General features: G+C 43.2%; 1 protein-coding gene across 2 annotated transcripts; it reads right to left on the reverse strand.

Annotated features, from left to right (window-relative positions):
• Positions 1 to 1,740: 1,740 nt before the first annotated feature.
• On the reverse strand, positions 1,741 to 25,398 carry colgalt2b (collagen beta(1-O)galactosyltransferase 2b). Of its 2 annotated transcripts, none has more exons than XM_085151969.1 (12): positions 25,007 to 25,398; positions 9,927 to 10,037; positions 9,686 to 9,803; positions 9,232 to 9,366; positions 8,939 to 9,143; positions 7,576 to 7,695; positions 7,172 to 7,245; positions 6,807 to 6,913; positions 6,388 to 6,520; positions 4,989 to 5,116; positions 4,645 to 4,851; positions 1,741 to 2,907 (listed from the first exon to the last, which is right to left on the reverse strand). In XM_085151969.1, the coding sequence occupies exons 1-12, from the start codon at positions 25,240 to 25,242 to the stop codon at positions 2,634 to 2,636; spliced, it is 1,848 nt and encodes a 615-aa protein (XP_085008095.1). In that variant the 5' UTR covers positions 25,243 to 25,398; the 3' UTR covers positions 1,741 to 2,633. The 2 variants fall into 2 exon arrangements, 1 of the variants encoding a protein (XP_085008095.1); XR_014872472.1 differs by having other exon boundaries at positions 2,817 to 2,907; positions 3,962 to 4,851; positions 25,007 to 25,391.
• Positions 25,399 to 26,003: the final 605 nt, after the last annotated feature.

Below are 26,003 nucleotides of genomic sequence, written 5' to 3' on the forward strand. Positions count from 1 at the left end.
GACTGGGACTGATGAATGCTGCAGACTCTGTTCTGGTAAAGTAAAGCTGCTCTGCTGCTACTGTCCCTCTAGTCTACTCACAGCACACATACTTACACTAACACACAAACATTCACATTTTGCAGAAAAGCATGCATGCATATGTGAGCTTCCACACAAACACAGACATGTGTAACACACTGCAGGACAAGCAGGCTTTTGGGTCTACTGCATTATTAATAAAGTGCAAGGTGCTGTATGTGACACTATTTAATGTCTAAGGGCCCTGCTACAAACCTGCTGCAGCACCTGCTCAATTTTTCAGGTAATAAAGAGCTGAGTTATGTTGACTGGATATAAAATCTGAGCCAAAAAACATAGTAAAAACTGTAAAATCTCTTACCTCAATGCAGAATCCCTCCATAAAATTACTGCGTCCCTGTCAACACAGGAGTTATGAGCAGAGCTGTCCACTTGCAGCTCTTCCGCTATGTTTCATTTGTGCATCATCCAGCTAAACGCATGCAAACATCACATGTGGTAGACCAGGCCCGAAATTTCTGTGTTTTCAAATGATGCAGTTTGGAAAAATACACAGCACACGAGAGAGGGCTCCAACTCAATATTTGTATGTGTTTTAGCAAATTGTGGTGTAAAATATTTTATTTATGTCTCACATTGTCGATTTGATCATGATCTGGATCTTAGCATATGTGGTTATGTTATGTCCACGTGACAGTCCTCATTAAGCAACACGTAGCATTCAATTGCTGTTTCACACGTGGCCACCAGAGAGCAGCACAATCTCTCTTCCAAAGAAAAAGAAAGGAGGGGGGGACACCTGAGGTAAACTGAAATGGATAATGGAATAAGAAGCAACTTTAGGACATAACAGCTGTATTAGGTAAGGTCTGGTTAGCGCTGCATGAACCAGGATTAATATAGTAGAAACAAGTAAACCAACATATATACAAACATATATACATGTGTATGTGTGTATGTATATGGTGTTTTATAGTAAAGGCAGAAGAAGGCTCCCACACTGCTTCTACACATAAAAACACCAATTGCACAGAAAATGAGAGGACAGAGGTGCATCTTCAGGTTAGACTTAAACATAATTCAAGCTGACGGATGTCTGAGGTCGCTCAGATCATTTTAAAGTCTTGGTGCAATGAGAGCAAAAGCATGAGCTAAGACGAGAGGAGAGCTTTGTGCTCAATAATCAATTACAGGCTCTTTCCATTTCTTAGTCTCTATCTCACAAGATCCCATAAAAACTCCGCCACCCCCACCCTGCTTGCCCATTTCCCCTTCCACCCTTTTCTCTGTCAGATCTTGCATTCGCAGGAACTATAAAGTGTGGAGCTGAATTTCACTCGGCCACTGAGGTGAAAGACAAATAGTGGAGGACAGTGTAGTCCTGCACATGGTCACCATTCTAACCTTAAAAATTACTGGGAAGTTGGAGCTGTGCGCAGGCTTCACCACAATTTGTGTGATCCCATGAGGAGCAAAAGCCTCGACTTCCACTGGAGGAGACAGCAGAAGATCATGGGAACAAAGCGGCAACGTTTATGTTTGCTGTTCAACCGAATACACGATAATATGCATTACTTAGTGGAAGCTCTGTTAGTCCCACAGGAATAACACACTCACTCTCTCTCTCTCTCTCACACACACACACACACACACACTTCTGTAAGAAGACTGATAACATCTGTATCAGTTTATCCTGCAGAGTCAATGAAAACACAGAAATAAAGAAGAAGTTTTATTAGTTCAGCCCAGCAGCACAACTGAACAAAGACCATGTGGACATGAAAACTTTTGATAATCCAGTTTTTCCAAAATATTTAGCACACATAATTGTAAAAGCATGTGTCTGAAATGGCTGAAACGGCCTATCACGCATCGTTCAGGCGTTATGTAGTGTGAGACTGGCGCTCTGAATTCCTAACCAGCAGGTCCAGCCTGCTGCACAGCAGAGACTTTGGGTCTGTTACACCCCCGCGTGGCGAGAAAAGGACTTTTATTGACTTTGTGTGCTTCTGACATCATTTGAAGCAGTGACACTCTTGGGTACGATACATCAGCCTCCCTCCTCCCACACATGTTCAGCTCTATAAACACGTGCATATGTCCACATGCACACGCAATAACACCAAAGGGATGCTGATGGGCAGTTTCACACGTTTAAAGCTTACAGAGTTGTTTTAGGAAAGCTTTTAGTTTCTTTTACTCTTCCACTAAAACACATCTGTTTTTTTAAATAAAATATAAATTTAAAATTGTGATTTTTTTCCCCACATCCTGCAAATAATGCTAGCTGTCTTCCATGTGTCGCTTGGATTTTTTTCAGGCCCAATGGTCTCCACATGCTGAGAGGAGGCAAGTGGGAAATAAATAAAGCTTTTGTCAAATGCCTGCTGGCCCTCGTCCCAGTTTCTTCCTCCCATCCTCTTCCTCTGTGCGTCCTCTGTGCCTCCTCAGGTAGCAGACAAGGCTGACAGCTCAATACTGCCTTTATCCGTTTGGACACCTGTGCTATGCATGCACAGAGTGTCTGCTTGTACCGTCTTTTCAGTGTGTGTACGCATGGCATTCACTGTGTGTTTTTTCTAAACACGAGTCTTTCTCTTCGAGTCTCCGTATCACAGTTCATCGCGCGACGCTCGGGCCGCAGGAGGCGGCGAGTCTCCCGTCACGCTGTTTTGCGCCACGGGCCGGATGCGACCCTGCTGGGCCGTTTTGCGGGCGTGCTGCCGGTCCCAGTCTGTCGCCACGGCATCATCGTCCCAAATGGTGGAGGTCTCGGTGTCGCTGATGTACCCCGGCTCTCCGGTGTAGTGTGTGGGATAGATGAGCAGCGGCTCCACGGAGAAGGCCTTCAGGTCTCGGGGCCCAAAGTGAGACATGTACTCAACGCTGAGAATATAGAGGAGATGAAGAGGAGGGGCGTAAGAGACAACGTTGAAACAAACTTCATGATGATAACAGCAAGTTTGTTTTGCTTTGGCTGCAGACAAGAACCCAAATTCTTTGTACATGAAGTCAAAGGAGACGCTATATGGATAGAAATATTGCGCCACACCTCTTAATATTTAAACAAAGTACTTAGAACAGTAAAAGTGAATATATTTGGTTTGTGGTGTGTTTATCTTTTTCAAAATCTCACTTACATGAAACAGACCAGGCAGTTCTAATCACACGTTAAAAGCCCGTTAACACTCCACAATGACGGTGAAACCCTACACCTTTATTAGTGCTGAAAGGAGCTGACCTGCTGCCTCATCCACACAATGAGGTCTTTCACTCTGGCTTCACTGTCAGATATTCCTCTTTCTCCTGTTTTTGTGTATTTGCGAGCAAAGACGGGGATGGAAAACAACAAAATCCCACATAAAAAATGGAGCTGATAACCCCTGCTGTTTACGCGCTAGTATCGTACAACACACGGCACTTTCCCCCCCCTCACACTTTTCCACATTTCCCTCACAAACTCTCTCACTGTTGAATACACACAGCGTATTTGTGTAGTAATCTATACACTCCACGCTGGACACACATCGCCGTATATTTATATAGTAACACACACACTTACACAGTGTTCATCTTATGCACACCCCCACACTGGGAACTCTATCAATGGGAATCCTGTCCCTCTTTCCACAACCAGCAGGAAAAGCCGTGCTGGTCTACATTCCTCAAAGAGAGAGGAGGAAGGGGGTGGAGACGTGGGTGACACAGGGACGCAGGAGGTGTACAAAGAAGTAAATTTTGCAGAGGAGAATGTAGTAAAGCGCTAAGGAGAACATGAAAAGAATGGTGAAAAAAAAGGAGAGCCAAGAAGAGTGGACGCCACAGCGTGGCAATGAAGGTGCTACGCTAAAATAACGTGGGGGGGCTGAGCAGGAATTCCTGAGGGAAAAAAAAAACGAAAGAGAAAAGCCGGCATTGTGTCTCGTGTAAGGCACCGTACCCAGTGAACCCCCAGAACAATCCCAGCCCTGTGGGCGAGGAGCACAGAGAGGGGGAATGAGCTGGTGCTGGCGAGAAAAGCAAAGAAAACGGGACAAGAGAAAGTGAAAAATGATGGAAGCAGAGACATTACAAAGAACATAACAGACAGATGTTGTGGTTCACCACCAGAGCACAAACTAGAAATCTGCACACTGCCGTGCCGTCTAAAAATCACAACAAAGACATGCGCACGCATGTCCGTGTCTATGTCTATGTATAGATAATTACTGCATAGAAACTGCTTTATTTCTGTGCTGCTTCATTGCCCTTTGAGTATGACTTTTTATGCATAAACTGGATCCACGCATGCCAAAAGTCCATACGCTTTTAAATTTAGCCTTGGCTATGTCATCCTCTTCACGTGGATCACCTGATCTACTCTTAGGTAAGAGTGCAGTGCACCTGCAATCATCTATTTGTGGTCCTCAGTAAATATTTGCCCGTCTGTTCAGAAACCAGACCGTCTAAAGGGTCTTTGTCTGAGTATCACACAGAGGCGTTGTGTCCTGTACCGTTGTGCAGTCCTTAAATAAAACCCTCTTCCTCTGCATCCCATCCATGTTATTTACAGTGTATCAGATTAAGCACATTTCACGTAATCGCTGTAATTTAAAATTAAAGAACAGGGTCGTAAAGACAGACTTGGGGTGTTTGTTGAACATGATGGGCAGGAACTCGTCAACGGGGAGCATCTTAGGCAAAGGCTGAGCAGCCAGCAGCTTTCTGGCCCCTCGGTGTGACAGTGCGTAGCCGAGCGTCCAGTAGGAGTAGTCAGCCTCGACTAGGTTGTTTACACCCTCCACCGACCGCTCCGGCTGCTGCACCTGCATGCGTTTACGGCCCACATAGCTGAAAACAGACCAAGACGAACGCGGCTTTAACCAGGCTTCGTTTAAATGTGCTCGAATGACACGCATTCATAAAAATAATGAAAAACCAGAAGATTTCTGATCTGAATATAGCTAATGTCAAGCAGGTGATCTCACATCAGGTCCCAGTCCAGCTGGGTGTTGTCTGTGTCATCCATTATGGCCTGCAGCCGTCGCTTAAACCTGGGCTCAAACCTCACGTCATCCTCTAAAACAAGAACTTTCTGGAGGTCACGCTCCACCACCTGACGGTGACAAAACACAAACAGTGGGGTTAAAATGAAAGCGTGCCATGAGTGCTGCTCTCCTTAGATTGATTTTTGGCCATCGTTTTCTGCTGTGACTGTTTTTTTAAAACCGAAAAGCTGAGTCACCTTAACTCAGTGTTGTTTTTTCTCGTTTTACTGTAGCAATCAACGATGCTGTGTCTGTCTGTCTCTTCTTTGGACAGTCATGAGTGAGATTAACAGATAACACCCTGAGCACACCTGAACATGTCTGATCTCGGAAGCTAAGCGGCTTCAGTTCTGGTTAGTATTGGGGTGGGAGACCCCCTGGGAATGCCAGGTGCTCTAAGATTTCAGATGGGGGGTGGCGACATGGCAATGGCCACTCTGGACCAAAATTGTGCAGTTTTTGTGCTTTTCATTGCGACTTCTGAGCCACATGGACACCAAAACAAGTGGTGTTCGCGTTTACTTCTGCACAATGCTCAGTCTTTTGCACATAACTAGTGCACTGTCTTGTTTCCGTATCATTTTGTTCTGTCTGGTCTTGCACTGTCTTGTGTCTGCATTTTTGCAATTTGTTCACACTTGCACTTTATGTAGTCCTGTGTTGATTGTCTGTTATATGTAGCACAGAGGTCTTGGAGGAACGTAGTCTCACTTCACCTGTGTACTGTATCACTGCACATTGTTGAAATGACAATAAAGGCACTTTATTTGACTTGATCTGTTCATGTAGGTCATGAAGTCAGGCACCAGTCTCTGTACATCAACCAATAGCTCCCTATATTTCCTGCTCCCTCTGTGAGTCCTTCTCAAATTTACAAAGCACCTCCTTTTCATAGTGTTACTTATTTAATCAAAGCCACTCAGTCATGAGAAAAAGAGATTTCACAGGTCTACATAGAGCCTTGTGAAAAATCAAGTACACTAGATGATTCAGCACTTTCCAGTTTCATTGTACTATTGTAATAGAAACGACTGCGCAATGACAATAAAGAGTTATCTTACTTGAAACACCACTTTAAGCAGCAGTGACAGCGTCCAACTACAAATATAATCTATATAATATAATATAAATATATATCAAATGATCTCAAAGTTTTTTCTGTTAATTAATAAATCATTACATTAATTTTAATATCAGGGTGTCAGACACTAGCTACTCCGAAGGAATTAAGTATCCAGTAAAACAAAACTTTAGCAAGTGGAATCAATGCTTTTAAGTTTGAACACTTTTACAGAACCTTCGTTATCTGATTTAGTGCTTTTACTCTCCCTGGCCTCACCTGTGTCCATATAGAGTGATGGCTGAGGAAGCAACCGATCTCTCCTCTGGTCAGTACCCGACCAGAGTACGGGTCCTTATAGCCTGGCAACATCTCTATTCCCAACCTCTGCAGCTGGGACGTATTCAAAGCCCTGAGAGAGGGAACAGATTGAAAAAACGATGAAAAACATCATATACTGCTTTGTTAGTCATCAGTAAAAACAGCCGCGGTGCCGTGCAAATAAACACAAGAAAACGGACGAGAACATTCTCATTTGTGGATTAAAATAAGCAGAGGAGGAAAAGCCAGTCAAGTGTATTTCTACAAATGCAAAGTATCTGTAGCATAAAAACACGCTTTTGTGACTAAATTAAAGAATGTATGGCTTGGATTTAATCATCATCGGATTCATGGATGCATGCTTGTTTGGAACGTACTTCCCGTCCACTGCGTCTATCAGCGTGGAGTGAAGCCCCAGTGCGGCCATTGTTTTCAACATCCTGCTGCTTCTGTCCAGCCGACGCTTGAGGTTGATCAAGAAAATCTAAGCAAGCAAAGAAAACAAGCGACATAAGAAAAAACTGTGAAAGTGCAAAGAGACAGTTTTGGTTGCACTCTTGTTCCTCTGGGCAGAGCCAGCACTCACAGAAAAAATGATTTTTAACCATAAACATGAAGGATTTAATCATTAAAATGTGACAGTATAAACTAATGTACATTATATATAACATTTTGCTCTTAATTTACATGTAATCAGATTACTCTAAGTCAGCATTCTGGGCACAAGCATTTTTTAACTCACTTCATCAAAGCCCATCCTGCTCTGGGGGGATGGTGGAGAGTACAAATACTCGGACGGCTCGATATCGTGGTCAACTGTTGACACAGAGAGGAGGGAGGTGAAGGGTTATAACAGGATAAACAGGATTAGTAAAAGCCTGAACTTCCTCTTGATTGTGATGGTTCATTTGATTAGGTTCATATGAAAGCTCAGCAGAGGGAGGAGTAGTAACAGAAGTCAAAGGGAAAGAAAACAAGAAGAAATGGGGGTGGCATGGATAAACAGAGCGGGGAGGGCAGCAAGATCGCAATCATGGAGGGTCATGGCGGTCAAAAAAGAGAAGAAGCCAGGCTGAGAGGCGGAGTAATCAAGGAATGACAGATAGCAGTCACAATAAGTGTGTAATAGAGTGTGTTTGTACTCACTCAGAGCCTCTGTGATGGTGTGTATGAAACTCTCGCTTTCATCTTCAACATTTTGCTGTGCCTTGAGAGGGACGGGCAGGAAGCCATAGTTCTCTCTGTTACACACATACATCTGCACACCTAAGACACACACACACACACACACAGGGATGTAAACATAACCTCTTGACCCAAATTAGACTACTTGGGGGCCTCGCCCCTCCTCTCACGTGCACACAGTAAATAATCTCTGAAACCAAACAGAAACTCTTCCCAATCACAACCTGAATGAGAGCAAGAGGCTGCACAGGCTTGAAATCATATAAATACACTGATCGGGCAGGACATTATTACCACTGACAGGTGAAGTGAATAACACTGATTATCTCTGCAGCCGTCAGTATCTATTAAAAGGTCCAGGGAAGGAAGAGTGGCGACCCAGCAACAGGGTCATGGGCGGCCAAGGCTCACTGAAGCACGTGGGGAGCGAAGGCCGGCCCAGCAGACGAGCTGCTGTTGCTCAAACTGCTGAAACAGTTCATGCTGATAGAAAGGTATCAGAAAAGTTTGAGATGTTGACTCCGACTCCAAATTCTCCAGTTGCAGCCCAGTCGATTATCTGTGGGATGTTCTGGACAGACAAGGATCCACGGAGGCTCCAGCTCACAGCTTACAGGACTGAGAAGATCTGCTGCTAGCATGCTTGTGCAGATACCACAGCACAGCTTCACCGGTCGACTGGAGTCCATGCTTCGACGGGCAACATCTCTATTCCCCACCACAGTATTAGGCAGGTGGACATAATGTGTATGAGCTGATGATGGTGCCTTGTTTATGCCCAAACATGCTTGTTGCAGAACGTTTGAGATTTTTATTACATTTGTGAATGACTCTGGTCTAATACGTGCAGTGAAATAATGCACAACTGCAGGCACCTAAATGCACAGCTATACATACTGAAACAAATTTTGAAGAAGACGTCTTTGTTTCTTTCTGTGTCTTCGGGTTTGCATCTGTTAGTGCTTTTCCTTCCTCCAGAAGATCAATCCTAACAGTCGCATTTGTTCCATATCGGATTATGCAAATCCACAAACGCTGATTTGGTTGCACACACTTACAAACCTCCCCTATGTTCAGCAAAGAAGACACATGGATCCATTTATCTTACTCTCTTGCTCATTTACCTTAATTTGACACATGTGCATGAAACCAATGAAACGCTCTGTGTTATACAACAGTAAACATCTGCACAATAAAAAAGTTTGCAAAAAATTACAGGTGCATGAATGAAGTCATAGATAGCTCAGAGTTCAACACGGTGAAGCTGCCATAAGGCATTTCTCTCCTTTTGTGGTCTGCTGCGAGCAGGGAGATTCAAACTGACCTGCTTGACGTGCCGAGAAGGCAAAAACCATGATGTCATCAAATGCCCAGCTGTAGTCTGGGTGAGGGGGGTAGAAAGCCAGGTCCCCACTGGATTCACGACGCAGGTCTAATAGGAAGGTGCTGTGCACCATGGGAACGGGGAAGCAGCCGAGCCGCTTCCACTCCCTGATTGGCTGGTAGTCTGGGGTTCGCTTGTAGTAACCCTGACATGAAAGACGGAGTTTAAAAAAACGACAGGCTGATTAATAAATCCGGATTAGTGGATGGACGGAGGGTTGAATTTAACTGTACCTGTGGAGTCATGCCACACCAGAAGTTAGAGTAAAGAGAGCGCGATTCTAACATGGGAGCCACCAAGGTTAAGTTCTCAGCCATCATCAGGTTCAGCACGCGAGGATTAGTCAGCAGGTTGTCGCTGTCCACAAACTGAAGAGGAGCAGGCGAGAGCAATCACAAACAAAGAACACGAAACATGAAATTACAGAGATTTCATATACACAGACGTTAGCTTGAACACAGTCACAGCTTCTTCAAAAAAACAGCACTCAAAAATTAATTAACCATCAAAATGTAAAAAGCTTTAACTGATATATTTTACATTGTACATCAGACAAAACAATCCATGTTCTGAGGTTTAATATGGCTGTAAGCACTCAGCAGGAGACTGGCTCTGCTTCTAGATTCTGGGGAAAGAGCTTCAGGGTAAATACCTACTGCACATTTAAATTTAAACTAAAGAGGTTACCAGGATGTAGTCAGCCCATCGTTCCCGGGCGGCCTTCAGAGCAGCCTGCCTTAGCTTCATTACATGGTTGAATCTGGAAGGAGGCCAGTGTTTAGGGCCCCATTCATCTGTGTAAGACCTGAGAGAAAAAACACACTTTTTCAGTGTCCACTATCCCATCAATGGCCACAAATGACTTATGAAGAGAGAAGCAACTAGACTTGGTCTAAACGGGTCTGATGAGTGATTCTCGTGGATTTACCTCGGTTCCTCCATCGGTCTCCACTCCACATAGTGGTAGACGTGCTGAGCTCTCTTCAGCCATTCTCTTAACATGGCGGTGGTGTTGTCCACATTATGGTCTGTCGCTGCCCTAAATGACCAATGCAGACAACACAGGACTCCATTCAATGAACAGCCACAAGTTTAACTGGAGAAACAACAGCACAGCTTGTTCACACGCATCTGCTGAACACTTCTCCCGAGCACACCACGCCAAGACTTTTTTGTCACTGTGCAGAAACAAGAGGAAGTGAAGAAGAGTCGAACACAACGCTCAGAACTGCAGACTGTGGTCAGCTTGATGTAACAAGGAAGAGGTAGGTGCTCTCTTCCATGTCAAGGGAAGAGTGTTTCTTACTAAGTACTGTCCGTTGTTACAGCAGGCAGTTTCAGTGTTGCAGAGCCTGTTTGCTGCCTAATTTACTGCAGCGCTGGAGAACAGGCGAAGTCTCATGAGTCACCGTGCAGGGAAGTGTTACTGCAAGCCTACCATAACCCTGCTTTAAGCCTGACTGCTAGGTTTTGAACAATTATGAGCGCTGACAAAGACAATCATTAAACCACTCCAACTTTGGGCACAAAGACTTAAAAAAAAAAAGCAGCTACAACTGTCTTTAGCTTCATTAAATTGTGAATGTTGATGCAATGTTATTGGAGCAAACAATAAAATGTTACAATGCAATTACTCCTGTCAAGCCTCACCCTAAAACATGTCCAAAGTTATACCTTAAAGAATAACTGTTTATGATATGATCTCATATGAATACATAAACAGATTTAGACCCCGAAAAACAGCAGAAATACCTGTAAGCATCGGGGTGTCACCCCTGTGGTTTGCACTCTTTGCAAAGATTTCCATTTGAGCTAACAGCTGACTCAGAGGACACAGTGTGACTACTGTATGTGTGAGCGGGAGCTTGTGTGGATATATAAATCTGTGCGAGAGAAGTCAAGACCATAAACATGCCCTCGTTGTAGTTTTTGCCATCACTCCACTTTTTGGGGCAGCAGAAAAATAAACGTCACCTGCCACAAACTCACTTTACTTTTAAAATGTCACTTAAGGAGGAGAGGTCAACAGATCTGGAAGCAGAAGCCATTTGAATGTGTGTGTACAAACACACACAGATGGAGTTTTCCACTGCTTGCTGTAATATTCCCTACTGTACTGTCTCCAAAATCACACCCAGTTTTAGTCTGGATGAACAGAGACAGAAACACCAACACGCCCAAACACACACACACACACACACACACACACACACACACACACACACACACACACACACACACACACGCTCTCTGTACAATAAACAGATGTGCAGTCTTGCATTGTACACAGAGGTTAGTCCGACCATCAGGGTGAGCTTATGTTTGGGCTTTAAGTCAACTTCAATCGGGCCAATAAACTTTCCGTCCGACATGAACAGCTGGAGAAAACCACAAGCTATATGATCAATAACTCTAATAGCATGTGTGGTGTGTGCACGTCAGTACTTGTAGATGCGTACGGCAGACCACAAGGATGTTCAGAGCTGTGTTTTACAGCAGCATGCCTGTGTTTGGATATTTTAAATATACCCGTCTGCCCGAGTGCGTCGAAAGTCAAAAGTAAGTAAAAGCAGGTGCACAATTTTAAGCAAGAGAGCAACAAAGGCAGAAAGAAGCTCTTGATGAATAGCTGCTGAACACACTGAAACACCTGAGTCTCTGGTAATAAGCAGATGTGCCCACACATTACACATTTTTTCATCTGCTAAACAGCATTTCGCTCCAGGACATGGATATGTTCCCACATGCCAGCTCTGACGAACAAATCCAGCTCCAGGCAGAGGTTTGACAAAAATAACAATGCATGGCACAAGAAACCGGGATGTAACGTACAGCGAGCACGTGCACGGATGGGACACGAACGATGGGCGAGATGTGTGGAACGAGTGACTGAAAGTGAAAGGAGAAGAAAAGTGGCTTTGTGTTCGGTAAACATACGCTGAAAAAATCATTTTAAACTGTTTTCAGTTAAGACTGAGCACTTTAGTGAATACCTCACAGAGCTCATTAAAATTACTTCCAAACCAAAGATTGTCCTGGCTTTGTTTTGCCCACACCATATTAAAATACTAATGATGCTTTTGTTTAATCTGCAAGGATCTAAATCTCTGCAGAGTTCTATTTTATTTTTATAGGCTCTTTTCGGCAGGATGCTGTGTCCAGGTAACCGGCCAACTGAAGGTTGATGGGTGTCTTCAAAAGAGCAGCAAACAGTCTGCAGCCTCTTACAAATGGTTTGGAAAATATGGGAATGACTGATTTTAGAATAATTGTCCTCTGTTAAGAGGAATTTGTAGCTAAAGCCTAAAAGTATACTATACATACGTGTATATATGTTACTTATTCAGTAGCTGGTAGAAACAACTTTGGCTGTAAGAACTCAAAGAAACTGTTTTCTGTGTGACTTTATCAGTCTCTCTCATCACTGTGGAGGGATTTTGGCCCACTCATCTTTACAAAGTTGCTTCAGTTCATTCATTCAAGTTTTGGGGAATTAATTTATGCACAGCTCTCTGACGGTCAGCTTGAGGTCTGGACTTTGGACCACTGCAGCAGCTTGATTCTTTTCTTTTTCATCTGTTCTGCTGGAGATTTGCTGCTGTGCTTGGGATCATTGTCCAGTTGTATGACCCAGTTTGGTCCCAGCTTTGACCGTGGGACAGACATTACATTTGACTCTATACATACAGAGGATTTCATGGTCCACTCGATGCCTGTAAGGTGCCCAGGTCCTGTGGCTGCGAGACAAACTCACGCCCTCCACCACCGGCTTTACAGTTGATACGAGGTATTTGCATCTCCACTTGGATCTATCCAAAGAACATTGTTCCAGAAAACTTGCAGTTTTACATACTATGACCCAAACTGTGGACTCTGAGATGGAAATCTTGAGGGTTTTTTTCTGACCTTCATCATCTGACCTTCAGCTCAGGTTGCTGGCTTTGTGATTAGGATCATTGATAATGTTGTTCCTCATTAGTTTTGTTGACACTGCTGGGTGCTCACACTGACTGAAGATCAGTTAATGAAGTGCAGTTGATTAGCAGCACCTGCCTGTGTTTCACACACTGATTCTGCAGCTTGGCTGTTCTTCTTGAATAAATAAAAAGACAGTGTGTCATTATTTATGTGTTTCTATTTATCTGAGGTTGTATTTTTCCTGATGTTAGACTTGCTAAGGACCAGATTATTTCTATAATGTCCTGATACATAAAACATTAGCATTTATAGTATTTTTACAGTAACTGTGTACAGCATCATACATAAATACAAATTAAGCTATTGAGAATGATCCGCAGCTGCTTTAGAATTAAGTTTGCTTTCTGACTCTTTTCTCCTGAAACACATCCTGTTTGGCTGCCGCTCCTGCAGCCCAGCCCCTCTGAGCACTAAGAGCTCTGAGCACACTGTGATTTTCCATTACCAACATTGCATCTTAGTGTTCCTTATGATTTCTGAACATGAGAAACTTAGCAATGTATGAATCCAAGCACCCTGTGCACACAATGTGCACATGTGAAACAAACAGACCGAGGATTCTGTGTATAGGCACACAGAAAACACACTTACCCAGAGTCGACCTCATTTTCTGCTCCTCATTACATTTGCAGAACAGCCGGGGCTCCAACTCATTCGATCTTACTGCATTCATTCTTTATTACGAGGCAACTATCATCCTTTCTGGTGGATTTCCTCTACCTTTAGGCTGGATCAGCGAGACCTCAAAGAGCCCCTGCAGTTTCTTTCAAATCCTTTAGCTGTGCTGAGATGATACTTAAACCTCTGCAGCTTTTTGTCCCTCTAGCTATGGGAAGTAAGATAAAAATGGATGTGCAGGCGTTGATGCACAGGGATGCAACACGATTCAATAACTGGGTAAATGCAACGATTTAGGATCTAGGATTTATATCCCCCTTCTTCATCATTCCATACCCTTTTTATTTTCCTCTCCTGCCCGATACTGTCCCCTCATCACCGTTTTTTAAGGTTGGGTAAGCTGCAGCCTCATTATTCTGTTGCCTGCAGCTTTGGGGTTAGGCTCAGCATCTGGATAGCACATGCTTCCTGAAGCCTCACCTACACATCCCATCACTCCTTCTCTCTATCACTTTATGGAAGATATTTGTTCTTCCATAAGATCTTTTCAGCAATCTGGCTTTTGAACTTTAATCCCTATTGGAGCAATCACGTGCTGCATTCCCGTCTCATACCGACCCCAGATTTCATGTTTCTCAGGGCTGGTGTGAGAGTAGGGGATTAGTGTAAAATAAAGCAAATAAAAGTAGCACGTGCACAGAGTGTTACACGTGAGACAAACAGAGTTAGGCGCGACAAAAACAAATCATTTTTAAAAATGTTCATATAGGAGTCAAAAATTTAAAGACTCTGGGCAATGTTTTGTAATAACATTGCATAAAAATGATTACCAACATCATTTCACACACTCTTCCTTATGGTTATTCAAGCCAGAAAGGTATGCCAGATATTCTGACTTTAAGCACAGAGGCTTGACTCTGAGATTGGCCCATTGAGGTAAACACAGTTCTGAAAGGCCCAGGAGGCTAGTATCAGCTGACTGTTTATTCAATAAACTATCTAATATCACTGCCAATAATGACTGGGTGCTCCATTTAATTAGGGAGTAAGAGTACCTCTTACAGGCGTGAACATTGATGCCTTTAAAACATAATAACTATGGTACAGGATGTGCTTCTTTGGGTCGACTTTGCTATACAGTCCGTAGGCTGACGTGGCTGTCGGCTTCTTGACGGCCCGGCGGGGCAAAGGGGAAAGAGGTGGGGGTGGATGGGCAGAGAGAGATGGAGGAAGAACAGAGAAGAGTAGGGAGCGGTGAGCTGAGACGTCTGGACTGAAATTCCTCATGACTTTCAGGGTCAACAAAAGTACCCAAGGCCAACAGACTCACACTGTAGTGTAATTTCTGGCATTCATATTCAAGGCTCGAAAAAGATAGTCATCAAATGTTAGAGAAGGACAGCACTGAAGCACAGAAGAAATGAGCCCCTCTCATACAAGCCTGCAGTCTAAGAGCAAATCTCTACCTGAGATCTCGACAAGAACGATTTTAAATTCATATGGTTCTGGCTTTAATATCATGTAAAGGTCAAAGGATTCTGTCATTCAATCTGCCTCTACGCATGAGATCATGTGACATATGATACACGGGTTTTCTTACCACGGCAGTTACAGAGGCCAGAGCCCACATATACAGAAAGACATCCGTTCACATTTTAGTCAACTCAATAAACTTATAAGTATATAATTATCTCAAAGTGGTTTAAAGTGAAGTACACAATTTTGCTTTTAGATCCTGTTTACATGTAATTAATAATCATATATTATAAACTAATACAGTTCTTGCGTGTGCATCTGTCCTAATTTGGTCATCCTTGTGGATCGAGCTGCTGACTGAAGCTTCTAAATCTGAATAACTCAAAATAATGCATGTATGAAAGAGCTGTGACAAGGGAGCAGCTAGAAGAAAGACATGCATTTAAAGTAGAGATGGACCGATCCGATATTACGTATCGGTATCGGTCCGATACTGACCTAAATTACTGGATCGGATATCGGAGAGAAATAAAAAATGTAATCCGATCCATTAAATATCAAAAAAGCACCTCACAAAACTTGGCGACATGGCGAGTCGGAGCAGTGTGGTCACATGATAGAGCGCTGTGTGTATTTGTAGCCTGCTAGCAAACATTTCATCTCCGAGGAAGTTATCTCAGAGAGAAGTAAAGCAAGTGTGTAAGTTCATCTCTGAATGTTTGTAAAGCATTCCCGCGTTAAGCTTAACAACCGATATATAGAGCAACTGCCTCTTCTCTCTCTCTCTCCTGCTGCTACTTCAATCGTGAAACTGCTTAATGATCAGCTGATCGGCTTTTCTGTCTCGAGTGTCTCTCTTCTTTGTTTTTGGCCCACTTCTCACCAGAAAGAGGAAACCAGCGGCTGAACAACAGCAGCACTATTAAGCTTGATAAGCTGTTGTTAGAATTTATTTAATATTACTTTCTAGACCAGGATCTTTTTCTATGCAGCTGACGGCTGGTAACTGTGCAGGGGCGGATCTAGCAAAGTTTAGCCAGGGGGGCCGATAGGGCATGAACAGGCAAAAGGGGGCACAAAGACATACTTTTCTTTCTTATTCTCATTTAAAATATCTAGCTTTTAATTATTTAATAATTATCTGAATCTTACACCCAAAGTTTTAATCTGATGTAAAATGTATAGAAGTCCATTACTGTATATAGTAACTGTTAAGTCTAATATACCCTAGTACTTTTTAGTAGTAGTACTTTTTCCTTTGGGAAGGTACCATCTGTGCAGTCTGCAATTCTGTTGAAGAAAGATGTTGAATCTATTTAATTATTCTTGAAAATAATTTATTTCTGTGAATTTTTTTCACCCTGCATCAAATTAAAGTTGATTACATTGATTAAGCATCATGAGGAAGAGGGTGGTTCCCTATTTTCTTTTGCTGGGAGTTTGCAACCCTATTAGTTAGGTTGCTTAATATTTCTGCTAAGTACTCTTTAAAATACCAGAATAGGGAGGATGGGGTAGGTTTAACTTTATTAGATTGATCAGTGTTGCTGATCTATGAAATATTTTGGGTGCAGTGTGTCTTTTTTTACATACAGGTATAACAGAATAGCTTTAGTGTTGTTGTTGTTTTTTAACTTGAGTATGAACTTATACAAAAAGCAGCAAGATATTAAAAAAACAGTTTTACTGATTAAAAAACACACTATATCGGATTCATATCGGTATCGGCAGATATCCAAATTTATGATATCGGTATCGGTATCGGACATAAAAAAGTGGTATCGTGCCATCTCTAATTTAAAGTGGCAGCAACCAGCAAATATACTACAACAAGATGATACACCAAAAAGTGGCAATCCCAGGCTCTAGTATTACATTTTCATGATTTAAAAAACTCATAAGACAAAGTTTAACTGATCAGTTTCACAGAATTATCTCAACATACTGCTCTATATGCTGTTGATATGACTGTGTATGATTGTGTATGTCTCCCTGAATCTATTTTTTAAACTCACAGGACACCATCTCGGTGTTCAGAGGAAGCTGTTCTCAGTTTTTTCAAGTTAATCTCAGGTGAGTTTTGGCTTTTTTTTTTTGGCACCAAAACCCTAAATATGTGTTCTAATGTTACGGATATGTAGAGTTAACATGTGTAAACGTGTAAAGTACGTGCGGCCGTTGAATTACATCAATACTTTCTTGCTGTAAAAAGAAAAGTTGGAGGTTAAAATGAACAGAAAGACACAGAGAGAGAAAATCAGCAAAACGTAGAGATGGAAGAAGAGATGGAGGGAACAGAAGGATGTCAGGGAAAGAGTGGAAAGGACACAGTGGGGCAGGAGACAAGTCAGTAAAGTGACGCCAGGGCTCGCAAAATCGCTAGCCCGACGTCCCGGGGCTAGTGATTTTTCCAGTCGGGCTACCAAAATCTATCTCTGCCCTGCCCGTCGGGCTGTCATAGGAAGGAAAAATATATGTCAATGCTTTTGCATTCTTTCGGAAATGTAGCTGGGTAATTATGTCATTGGCATCGGTGAGCCACTGTCAATATTTGACATATTGAAATCGCGTTTGAATTTGCGCTTGTTTTTTTTCTTTCACTTTGCAATCGCGCGAACTGTGTATAGAGAGCGACAGCACTGATTGGTGAGTGATGATAATTTGCACACCAATTCCTCTGACATCGTCTTATCAATCGTTAGCTTACTATGCAAACATGACAAGTGAAATCTCCCCCAGCAAGCTTAAACATGTGAGAGGTTGATCGCGCAGAGAATCGCTGAGCGTTGTGTGAGTGCGTGTGTAAAAGCAGCAGGATATATATTTTAGTTCTGCTGAGCCAAATAAGACAGGTCAGGGTGAAGGAGTGACAGCCAAAGAAAAGCTTACCACAAAACGGAAAAGTTATGACAAATCAGACTATAAGGCAAAAAGAAAGTGCAGCTTTATGGTTTCATGGACAAAAGAATTTCTGTGGCTGCAATATGACGAGCTAAATAACCAGGGCGGCACATAAGTGGTCCGCAGGTGCGCATTCGCTGTCAAAATAAAAAACGCGCACAAGATAAGAAGTTGCAACGCGTGTTTGCATACATAAGATTTTCTGGAGGAAATCTTCAGTCTGCAGTTCTGCAGTACTGCAGTTCTTCAGTCTGCAGTATCTTTCCCAGAACAAACACCAATTGCAAATAGAACAGCGTACTATGTTGCAAAGAGTGAACTACCACTGGCACAATTTAGCAGTCTTTGCAAACTTCAAAAAGCAAATGGCCTAGATCTTGGTTCCACTTGCCTCTTACCCGTGACTTCAGTGGAAATTTCAAATTCAGGATCTGACACAGACTGATTCATGTTCTACACAGTTCTTACACGTTCATATAAATTTCTGTTCAATTAGAACCAAGTATTTGAGTTGATGATTGTAATTTTTATACAATGTTGTAATTTGTGTTTCAACAATTTTTTGATTGTTTTGTTTCTGTTACAATATTATACTTTAATGTATAATATTGTAAAGGAAACAAAACATAAATCAAAAAATTGCTCTCTTTTTATTCGGGCTACTTAAATTTATTTTGGGCTACCAAAAACTGAAGAGTCCCTGCCCGAAGGGCTACCAGGGATTTTGAAATTTTGCGAGGCCTGGACGCTTAAGTCTAATGAATATCATACTAGTTATGAAAATGTTTTTCTAAATTCTTTACCTGACTAATTCGTCCTTGCCTCCCTCTGAATGTCCCTCGACTTCAACTAATCTAATTTCATACTCATGAAGAGGGGGGAGCGAGAAAGAGAGCGTGAAGAAAAGGCTGAGGGATTGGAGAGTAAATTATCTTTGTTTTCTTCACTAGATTGAACAAATATGTCGATGCTAGAGAGAAAACATTCCCATGAAGAGCCTGTTGCTGCGGGGCCGGTCTGTTATCAGGTAAAATATCGGCTGCATCCTTTCAACTTCACAGAGAGTTGGATGGTGAGGCTGAGCGCAGGGCTGGCAAAGATTAACCTTCGAAGTTACTGCGTTTGGAAAATAGTCGGAGGGCCACATACTGTAATAGCTTCTACTAATACCACCTAATGGGCTGGTGTTAAATGAAAGCCCTGTTTCCAGAAAGCTTTCAAGATGCAAGAAAAAAGTGACCACACTAAACATGCATCTTGTGCTCAGATCAAATCAGTTTAGGATAACTTTACGTTTGCAAAGCAAACTGTGCTGCAGCTGAGAAGAAAAGAGTTTCGTCTGCTCCAGTGAGTTTGTGTCATTACCAGCTGCTTATCTGGAAAATGTCACCTTGTGTTTCTGGAATTTATTTTTTAAAAATTCAGAGCAGATGTTTGAAGAGATTTAAAGTTTCCCATGGACTGGATGTGACTGCAGTTTTCAAGTGATAATGAGTGGGAGGTAAGAGATGATCATGGACTGTTTCTGGCTCACTGTGGGCCTGGTGGGTATAAAGGGGAAGTAAATGGAAAACCGGGGTAGAGCCAAAGGAGCAGAGTAGAACACACAATCATTATGTTTCTAACAGAACACACACATGTCCACATCAAACACACAGGGTTTATGTGAGAAGAGATGCTGTGCACATGCTTGAAAATCCAGTCATACTTGTAGCAGAACTAAGGAGATCATTAGACATACTCATATTTTTCCTTAGTAAAAAAAAACTTTGACGAAAAAAAGCACTTTTCTAATCATTCACAAATGCCCACGCTGTGAGTACTAACTCACAACTGTTTATCCCGTCCTTATAATTTATTCCATACGCTTGGAGGAGCTGCTCTTCAGAAAAGTCCCGCTCTGTCCCAACAAAACCAAGAACAATTTCTCCTTCACTGGTGCAATTCCACAGAGGAATGAGCCCCGAGGTAACACACCTGGCACGGCAAATCTGCTCCGCGCTCCAAAACCGATAAACGTCTAAGCCCGTTTTATTCTTTCCACTTTCCTCCACTGTATCAGTCAGAGGGAATATAAAAAGCCTGGTGAGCAAAGGGCTAAAAGAAAGAAACTATGTATGTACTGATAATCCTGCACAGCATCACAGCTACACTCAGCTTTTACTGGACAATATGACAGAAAACTAGTTCTGCACTGGGAATGCAAAGAACTGCATTTGCAAGAGAATTTTGTGTGTTTGAGCCAACAATAACTAGGGATGGGTATCGTTTAGGTTTTATCCCATACCGGTTAAGGAGAAATGGTGCCAAACCGGTACTTTTGAAACGGTGCCGTGCTTAAAGGTGCTCGAACAGGTGCTTAAAGAATGGAAGACACAAACCTGTCCTAAAACCTCTCATTTTATCTGTTTTTTTTTGTAAAAGGATAACAATGTTAGCCTTTTTTGCAGCTATAGGGTATATATGATATCACTCTTGGCTGGAAGCAGTGCTTAAACAATGGGGGGAAAAAACACAAACTTTGTCCAAAAACCTCTCATGTTTAGCTGTTTTCCACTTTTTCTTTGGTCATTTTAGCCTTTTTGGCCAGGGTGAAGGGAGTATCTGCCATCAAACAAGAAGACAGCCCATGTAACTACCACGGTGTTTGCTAGTTCACCTTACATGCCTTAATTTAATAACGTGGTTAACCTACTCAACGTAAATTACACACGAACAACATTAAGCTACTCACGCAGAGAAGAACTGCTGTTGCTGCCATCATCATCATTTCTGCTACACTGGCAGGGCTAGGGGCCAGGACTCTCCTCTTCGGGTTCTTGAGGGATGTTGCTAACTCCGGGTACGATAACAGGCAGCACACCCAAAGTAGATGTGCTCGGTGTGAGGTCTCGCAGCAAGATATCAAATACTGTGCATTTCTCGGCTTTTAAAAAAACGCTATGCGTCGCCAGGTGTTTCATCAGATTCGAGGTGGTACCTCCTTTGACAGTATCACAGTATCACCTTAAAGCACTTATGTCAGGCTGCTGAGTTTGCATATTTTGCTGTGAAGTACAGCCAGACTTTTGACCGCTTCGCCTTGGGCATTTTTAATCTGTAGCTCTGCTCTAAAAGAAGGTACGTACCTGGACCCGCCTACTATCCTCGGAAACATAAAATGATTGGCTAGAATCCAAAGTGTATCACATCTCAGGGAAAAAAGCACCGAAATAAAGCACCGAAATGTGCGCTGCTTTTTGGTCTGGTTACTACCGTTTACCGGTACCCATCCCTAACAATAACACAGAGGAACTTTAACAATCACATGACTGCCTATAAGCAGGCACCTGGCGACAGAAGGAAGGAAGAAAACGTTTTCAGCAGGAAGAAACCTCTGCTGCGACCTGTTGGGGGTGAGAGGACAGAGAATGGACAAAAGCTGCACTGGGAAAGATATCGCCAGAGATGAATAATAACTAATAAATAAATGTAGTGAATAAACCAGAGAGGGAGATGTATTTATTACTACCTAACTGTGAACTTGTCAAAATGACTTAAAAGATAACGATTGCATATCGTAACGTGACGTTATGTCACGTGACGCATGTCGGATCTTTTCGTGATGTAATAATGACGTAGCAGATCAGCCACCGTGGCATACCTGGCAGGATCTCCAGAGTACATGGCACACTGTTCACCAAGGCCTTCGGCATGTATTCACACAGCCGTGGAACATTGCAAACTTTTACACTCATGGTGCCTGAGGCTTTTGGGTGCATGAGGACTTGCAATTATCTCATTATTTAGAAAAAATAAAATAATACTTGTGGTTGGATTGTTGGGGTTTCCTGTTATTTTGCAGCTGTACGACATTCCTGTCAATGAAATGCAATAACAAGAACTGCTCATTATGTTAAACACTATAAAAACACACCACAAGGACCATTCCCCATTGTGTCTGAGTATAAAGTGCAGTGATGGTCATAAATATGGGTTAAGTGACTTTACAGGATAATAAACAACATGACATTATGAAAGTGAAAAAGAGAGTCCCCCTGGGAAAAGGCAGCGATGCTAGCGTTCTATTTTCCAGGGTCCACAAATCATCACGACCTCCAACTGAGCACCTGGGAAAGCTCTTCAGATGTACAGCCTGCAGGCAACACACAGCCAGCAGCCAGCAAAAAGCAGCATTAGCAGGAAACTAATAGGAGGCTGTGCTGAGTTTGAGGTTTTTCATGCATTGTGCATCAAACATAAACACAGTTTAGTGTACGGGAAAATCTCCATCGCCTCCTTTGAAGGTGAAACTCTTAAAACTTTTAACTGGCCAAAGATAAAGTATGAAGTAATCTCAACTCAACCTTGTTTCCTCCTACTGTTACAAGAAGCATCAGAAGAAATACAAGCAATCTAATGTCATTGTTTCCCATCATGTCCGTGCCTATAAATCACAGAGATGGCAACGCCCTTGATGAGTCACTGAGTTTCACGCTTAAATCCAGTTTCTCTGACCTTATTGTTAGCCTTTCTAAACATCGGCACATTTCTCTTTCAGTGCCCGAAAGGAGAAAAACAACAAGAGGATCGAGGAGAGCAGATTTGTTGGAGCTAGTGTGGGAATGTGGATTAACTAACCTGCTACCATTGTTGACCACCTTCTCTCTGCACAGCTGCCCCCTCTCCTGCTAATTCCCTGCATTCTTTCACTCTTTAACAGCAGTGTGAGAGCTTTTTTCAAGCCGCTGCCACTTCTCTGCGAGACCTGTGCCCGCTTGTAGGGGGAAAACTTTTACAGGCAGGCAGTTTTGTCTGACCTTCCCAAAACGGGTAGAGAGTGGAGAGAGCGGATGATCAGATTGCCATAGAAACTGAAATAAAATGAAATGGTCATCCTAACATCCACAGCCCTGTCAGGAGAAAATCTTGCATTAGAAATAGCTATGTGACCTTACCCAGATGATTTAAAGCGGACAAAAATACTTGAAGACAAAGGATTCAAAACTCTAAAAGCTAAAGAAGCTTCTCAATTTAACAGCATATTTTATGTTATTAAAAAGCCGTGGATCCAGTGGAAAATATTTAAGGAACAAACAATTTTAGATTTTTTTTTAATTTAAGTACCGTGAGCTTATTTGACTGAAGACTAGAGAGGACTCTCACTTAAAACATTGGTCTTTCCAGTGTCTCCCTCTAAAAATCACCTGAATCCTTCACCACCTTTCCTGATCTGTTCCTATTGGACTGCATTTTATAAAACGGGTATGGAGAAAGAAAACAGTCCTCTGTGGTGTTCAAGCATGAAGATTCCGAGAGTGAGTACAGTGAGGAACACCGTGTCCCCTCACAAAAGAGAAGCTTCACAGCCACAAACTTTCCCTTTAGGTTTTATCACTTGGCCCATAGACAAGCTGAGGATGGTAGTAAAGCACACCAGCTACGCTCCTGGATGGTTGTGCAACATTAAACCACAGAGTCTTTGGCTCTTACCTTATGGGAACTCCAAACTCATGTCTCTATTTGCCCAAGCAGTCCACAGTCAAACATATAATATAAAATGACAGCTCAGATGCAGTAATGTTGAGGTCATCAGAAGGAATTTCTGTTACTGTTTTATTCTCAAAGTGTTTGCATCACCCATCTATCTGAGGAGCTTCGGACACTCTGATGTTTGGGTTTGAAGCTGTTGCATAGCAGTAATGAGTTTTGTAAAAAAAATGCTGTAAAACGCTCTGACGCGTATTTATGCGTTTAGGGATAACTGAACTACAATTGGGCATTCATTGGGCGGTTTGGCTTACACGATGGGTAACAGTAATGATGACAGCAGAGAAGCACAGAGCTGCAGTGAAACATGTCATTTTCCGGACCGACTTAACCACACAGACACTTTTTGTTAACTTAGAAAAATAAGAACTTTATAAACATTAAAACTGTTTCACTGTTTCCAATTACTCCTCCTTTAAATTACAATAGGGAAGCACCACATATTACAGACTCAGTGTTCTGGAGGTGTTGCTCAAAGTATACTGTTCACATCATCTCACATCACCGGATGGATGTTAGTGGAAATATTTTAATCAGCTGCACCTAAAACAGACGTGTGTTAGGTGCTGATATGTTCTAAGAACACAAAGCTTTTTTGTGCTTCTACTTTGACAGCAGGGTACAGAGATGCCTGTCGTAGCTGATGGGGCCCTAAACCACTCACAAAGCCATGGCATCTCAGGCACTTTGGCACTTTGCTGTGTAATGAAGCCTCCCTCCTCTTTGTTAGTCCCTCTAGTGCCTCTTTGTATTCTCCTGAGGGTCTTTCAATTAGACCCTCTGCAAAGAAAAGCAAGACATTCAGCAAGGGAAGGCTGGGAAACAAAGGAAAACACAGAAAGCCGGAGACCAATGCCAACAACACTGCAAACCTTCAACACAGAGCTGTTTCTATCTGCCATTTCACATGTTTTGCACTTGGATATTTAAGCCTGTGGAAGCCAGAAATCACCCATCAGCCCGCAGAACCTACATATCCTGGGCACGCGCACACACACACACACACAGACACAGTTTACGCATGACTTCCCGTCCTGCTGTCAGACCAGCTCAGTGTCTCCTTTTATCCCCTTCACCTGCAGCGTCCCTCTTTGATGGCTTTTCATTATCACAGTCAGCTCTATGAGACCAAACGGAACACAGGACCTCACCTGGGGTGAGGCCCCTTCATACCCGGCAGCCCCGCTGCTTTAAAGCCCCGTTTCCGCAGGTTTGTGCTGAATCAGACAGAAGGAACCATGATTAAGGGTTAAGTCGAACCTAACATGCACAGCAGCCCTTTCATCTTCTCCCACAGTGTGCAATTTGGATGCCGGCAGACACGCGAGTTAAGTACATCATAAAACTCTGCAACAGGTCTCAGAGGTTTCCAAGAATTAACGCGCACACCCGCTGCTTCTCGTTACAGATGCTCAGCATCATGTAGCTCCTGGATGTGCGCTGAGAATCTACGGGCCACAGCCTGAAATAAAGCCAGGGTTTGCAGCCTGTGAGTGCGGCTCTCACCAGATCGCTATGCGCTCTTTCGGGTACTCCAGCCTCTCGATGCAGCCCAGGTAGTATGGCAGGCTGTGCGCCGCGTTACGAGCCACGATGGCGATCATAACCTTGGGCTTCAGCAGGGAGGACTCGGGCTTGACCTGCTCCTGCACCGCCGTCACCAGCTCCGACACCCCGCCGGGTACCAGAGCGTACAGCAGCGCCCACAGCACACCGGCTCCCGCAGTCCGGGCAGCTCGCATCGTCGCTTCCAAAATCCGCCGCGAGTCCAGAGAGTGAGGCAGAGAGAGAGGAGTGAGCCGGGGATCAGCCACGCTGCCACTGGGAGGGAGGGAGAGAGGAAGGAAGGTGTGGGTGGGTGTAGGTCTCCACACCTCCTTACTCCTCCTACATCCCTGAGGGCTGCTGCTGCCGTGGAGCCCTCATCAAACTTCTCAATTTACTCATAATAGCTAATCATTATTATCCAGAGTCTCATGGAGCACCTTGGATTCTAACAAATTGCCTGCTTACAGTAAGCTGATGATTCTTAAATCATCTCTATCAGTTTTTAGGGGCGATTGTGGCTAAAGAGTTGGGAGTTCGCCTTATAACCGGAAGGTTGCCGGTTCGAGCACTGGCTTGGACAGTCTCGGTCGTTGTGTCCTTGGGCAAGACACTTCACCCGTTGCCTACTGGTGGTGGTCAGAGGGCCCGATGGCGCCAGTGTCCGGCAGCCTCGCCTCTGTCAGTGCGCCCCAGGGTGGCTGTGGCTACAATGTAGCTTGCCATCACCTGTGTATGAATGGGTGGATGACAGGTTGTGTAAAGCGCTTTGGGGTCCTTAGGGACTAGAAAAGCGCTATACAAATACATTTACCAGGTGAGCCCCGCTCGCTATACTTCTCCTCATTTCTCCTCCTTCCTGCACGTTTTCCTAAATGTTTCTTTCCTTTTCCACGCCTGGAGCCTTGACAGCCTTCTGGATGCCGCAGAGTTGGAGACCATGAAGTCATCAACTCTG

The sequence above is a fragment of the Neolamprologus multifasciatus genome, chromosome 23 (genome assembly GCF_963576455.1).
Source record: "Neolamprologus multifasciatus chromosome 23, fNeoMul1.2, whole genome shotgun sequence".
NCBI classification, from domain to species: Eukaryota; Metazoa; Chordata; class Actinopteri; order Cichliformes; family Cichlidae; genus Neolamprologus; species Neolamprologus multifasciatus.

Bases quoted from the DNA above. Each gene is read 5' to 3' on its own strand.
- colgalt2b (XM_085151969.1), bottom strand. From the start codon at position 25,242: ATGCGAGCTGCCCGGACTGCGGGAGCCGGTGTGCTGTGGGCGCTGCTG. The intron at 9,804-9,926 runs GTAAATCCACGA...TTTTTCTCTCAG, and splicing joins AGACCGATGGAGGAACCGAG to GTCTTACACAGATGAATGGG. The intron at 7,696-8,938 runs GTCAGTTTGAAT...TGTGTGTCTTAG, and splicing joins CTTCTCGGCACGTCAAGCAG to GTGTGCAGATGTATGTGTGT.